The sequence below is a fragment of the Eremomyces bilateralis genome, assembly GCF_010015585.1.
Source record: "Eremomyces bilateralis CBS 781.70 unplaced genomic scaffold P152scaffold_9, whole genome shotgun sequence".
NCBI classification, from domain to species: domain Eukaryota; kingdom Fungi; phylum Ascomycota; class Dothideomycetes; order Eremomycetales; family Eremomycetaceae; genus Eremomyces; species Eremomyces bilateralis.
The window spans coordinates 809022-812791 of record NW_022985075.1 but is presented as its reverse complement, the minus strand read 5'-3'; the positions used below and the strand labels follow the sequence as shown (position 1 = coordinate 812791).

General features: G+C 46.2%; 2 protein-coding genes across 2 annotated transcripts; both read left to right on the top strand.

Moving 5' to 3' along the window:
* Nucleotides 1–280: 280 nt before the first annotated feature.
* P152DRAFT_482191 (uncharacterized protein) lies at nucleotides 281–787 on the top strand (the record flags this gene model as incomplete). Its single annotated transcript, XM_033681871.1, has 2 exons — nucleotides 281–458; nucleotides 512–787. The coding sequence occupies exons 1-2, from the start codon at nucleotides 300–302 to the stop codon at nucleotides 785–787; spliced, it is 435 nt and encodes a 144-aa protein (XP_033534359.1). The 5' UTR covers nucleotides 281–299.
* Nucleotides 788–2763: 1976 nt separating this feature from the next.
* On the top strand, nucleotides 2764–3526 carry P152DRAFT_482190 (uncharacterized protein; the record flags this gene model as incomplete). Its single annotated transcript, XM_033681870.1, has 1 exon — nucleotides 2764–3526. Exon 1 carries the CDS (start codon nucleotides 2966–2968, stop codon nucleotides 3524–3526), a length of 561 nt encoding a protein of 186 aa, XP_033534358.1. The 5' UTR covers nucleotides 2764–2965.
* Between the last annotated feature and the right edge of the window lie 244 nt (nucleotides 3527–3770).

Below are 3770 nucleotides of genomic sequence, written 5' to 3'. Positions count from 1 at the left end.
AGGAGGTAATAGAGGACTGGAAACCGTTCCAGTTCCTCCACGACGTGCCAGAATAAGCTCTCCGCGTAGGCGGAAACACCGACTCTTACGGATAGATGATAAACGTTTGAGATAGTCTACTAAAGGGAGGAGGCGGGATTTTATGTACCCGCAGCCTCAGGGCTACGGGGAAACTTTTGCCCGCGGCAGACCAGATAGAATATCGTGCTCATAGACCCGAAAGGGATCCAGATAGTACGTTAAATTGATTCTTATTATTATTATATTCTGCTCACTGCTTAATCATTTCGCGTTTCAATATGGAAAACTTATCACAACATGAATTTGAAAACTCATTCATTCTGCCCAGCCCTGAGTCAGATTTCTCGGACTACATTATCCCATCCGCCACTCTTCTGAATTCAGTGCCTTCCCAGGATCCTCCAAACTTTTCAGGCACTAGCCAAGCAGTGCATTCGGTGAGGATGGTCAGCATCTAATTTCTGCAAAAGCAAAAGCTAACTCGTGCCAGCCCGATGACCCTTCCGGACTCCTCATTGCAGATTGGCGGATGAAGAGACATAACGCGGACACTACGATCAATGTTGCCTTACAAACCCTAAATTCGGCTTATTGCGCGCTCCATGTGGCAAATGATGCGGCACAAAGGGTAATTGAAATGTTTGACTACCAAGGAAAGTGCCCCGAGCATCAAACTCTGGTAGCGCTGCAGCAGCGAGTGGCAGCACTGGAGATGAAGCAACCGGAACAGCCCCCCGCCCGAAAGGCTACCAAAAAGAAGAAGTGACCGTCATTTGCGTTGGGGAGTCGTAAAGTTCGGAGAATGTTGTACTTTAAATGGAATTATTTTCCTTCCTGAACGGAATTAACATCTCAAAGTGCAGTGTATATAAAAAGAGCTTTGGCAGAAAGCAATCAAGCGAAAGAGCGCTTATAATTCGATATGAAATATCTTCTCCTTGCCATTATTCCGGCCGTGATTAGCCAATACTGCGAGCTTTATGGCAGAATGCTAGACACAAATGATAGCGCTCTACTCCTTGAACACATAGGCGCCTTCTGCCAACAAAACGCCGCTGTAATAGGAGAGGAATCGTCCTGTTTTGATTCCCGTAGCTGGATATTCACAGACAAAAGCGCCAATATCACCCTTATCTCTACAACGGGTATAGGTGGACCGACCACGTTCACCGTTGGCCAATGCCTTACGGGATTCCACACAATATATGATGTGTGTACTCAGATGCGGGGGGGTACTTACCCAGATGGGGATTTTCTTTGGAGAGTGCTCTTAGACGTGCAAATGTGAGGCCAGATTCCTTAAGAATCAGTCTCGTCATAATCGCAGTGTGCAACAATACAGAATCTGTTAACCTCCTTATTCGCAAGCGAATCGCAAGATACATGCCTTGAGTTTTCCAAGGGAGCGCGCTGAAGTAAAGGAGAATTGACCGACTAGCCACAAGGCGCAGCACGGATCAAACGATTCACCGCTCAGAAAAGGGAAATAGTAGCGAGTGGAGGACGGACAAAGAAAGTGGCGAAGGGTTTAAGTGTCTGCCTTGCTGTCTCAACGTAGACTGGGCCAAGTCTTTAGTCTAAGAGCTTTACTGTAGACAAACGTGACCCAGAGCTGAGCGTCGAAGTCACAGAAGGAAACAGATATATCTTTTAACGATTTCAAATTCTTCTATAGCCGTTAATGCAGTGTCGCTGTATTAAAGTACTGCTTAATCTATAATATTCGGCGGGTTGCTTCGTTCATTTATATTATGACCACAGCAAGGACAATCACGATGCTCCTCGGGACAACCTAAACGAATCTTAAATTTTCTCTTCCGAAAGAAAGTACGCCAGGACCGAGGTTCAATTCTTATTTCAGATAGATGGCCGTGCGCTGAGAAGAGATCCAAAATGTAAAACCGGCTGTAATCAGTCGGATCAGTCGGATCAATCGAACTAATGGCTCCCTACCCTGTTACAAAATTATGATGGCTACACTAAAGCAAAACCTAGCTCATGTCAAAGCCTGTAGCGGGCAAGGTGATACATATAATTCAAGGATATCACCAACGAGAAACGCAGTGCGTTATCCCGTAAATATCGAGGCTTTAAGAGCGGGTTACAAACCTGGAGAAAGCTATGACGGAAATAGATCTAATCGATCACAGGGTGAGAATTAGTTCCGTCGAAGATTGGGGGGAAATGATTGACGCTGTGATTATCCCTTAGCCGAAAGTAAAGCTGGATAGGTTATTAATTCAATCTAGCAGCGTCAATATCAGGTCGGAACCACTGTGGAGGCTGCGATGGAACGGGCATAAGGCAGCGGTGAAGCTGCCTCCTGAGGAAGGTTCTGACCAGGTGCCGTTGATTGAGAATGGCGCTAAGTCATCCCTTGCCTTCGTATCTTAAGTGTTCCATAAGTTAGGTGTGGGATACTGTATAAGAGGGAAGGACGCTGCGTCCACATCAGCTCTGTTAGCCATCGGTTGTAGGCAGAGCATGGCGCAGAGCGTGGCTCAGCACTCAATCCCATGCTCGTCGAAATTCCAGATATTCTCCGTTTTGATGTGAAACTGGTTGATCAGGCTCTCTTGTTGAAGTTATGAGGGGTGCACGAAAACTGTATGCATAGTAAGGGCTTAGAGAAACAGAATAATTAGCTTAATCTTAAGCAAGAATGGAAGAAGCGCAACTGTGTGATTTCTAGTGTGACGGGTTGCAGAACCTTGCGTCAGCTTTAAGAAGGTCCTGACAATACACCTCCATCAATTAAACATCTTCCTTTCCGTCGACATCGACATATTCCTCTCTTATAGCAGCTGTAACATTACATAACTCTGGGTCTCTTCCGTTAACTTTTAGAGCAAAGCATATCCAACAAAATTTGACCTCTAGAAATCTGATTTACGCTTATCACCGGCCTGACTTGCTATATTCCAGTTATCGTTCTTCCTCAAGCATGTCCTCTACACTCCTCGCTACTACGATAGCATTTTCCCTATTCTCCTTGACATCCGCGCACTTCATGATCCAAAACCCAGCTCCTATTCCTGGCTCCGCTCCTAAGGATCCCCTCGCTGGTAGTGGTTCCGATTTCCCATGCCACAGCGCTGATCTCTTCAATGTCGGCTCGCGAACTAGTATGGCTGTAGGTCCCTCGCAGCTGCTCGAATTCAACCTTGGCAGTGGTGCTAACACTGCCGTCCACGGTGGTGGTTCATGCCAGCTCAGCTTGACCTACGAGAAAAACCCGGAAAAGCTTAAGGACCCTGCCTCTTGGAAGGTCATCTATTCCATCGTTGAGGGCTGCCCAACTAACTACTGGTGGAATCTTGACACCGCTAAGAGGTGCGTCCCGGGTTCCGGCGACATCAAGTGCGTCAACGCATTCGACTTTACGATTCCCCCAGGGGTCAAGAATGGCGACGCGATTTTCGCCTGGACCTGGTTCAACAACCTCGGTGAGCGCGAAATGTATATGAACTGTGCTGCCGTGTCAATCACCGGTGGTCAAGACTAGAGCTCCGAAATGAATAAATGAATACGAATATGGCCCTTATTCATATTCGCTCTTCACGAATATGAATAATATGAATATTATTCATATGAATATGCCCAATATTCATATTCATATTCGTATTCATATTATTCATATATCTCTCCGGGAATTTGTTGTTCCGGGCCGACCCGTTTCCTCTTCCTATAGTTATATGCTATCGTCTTGCTTGTCAATAGACAGATTTCAGTCCAGTTCCTATGCCAGA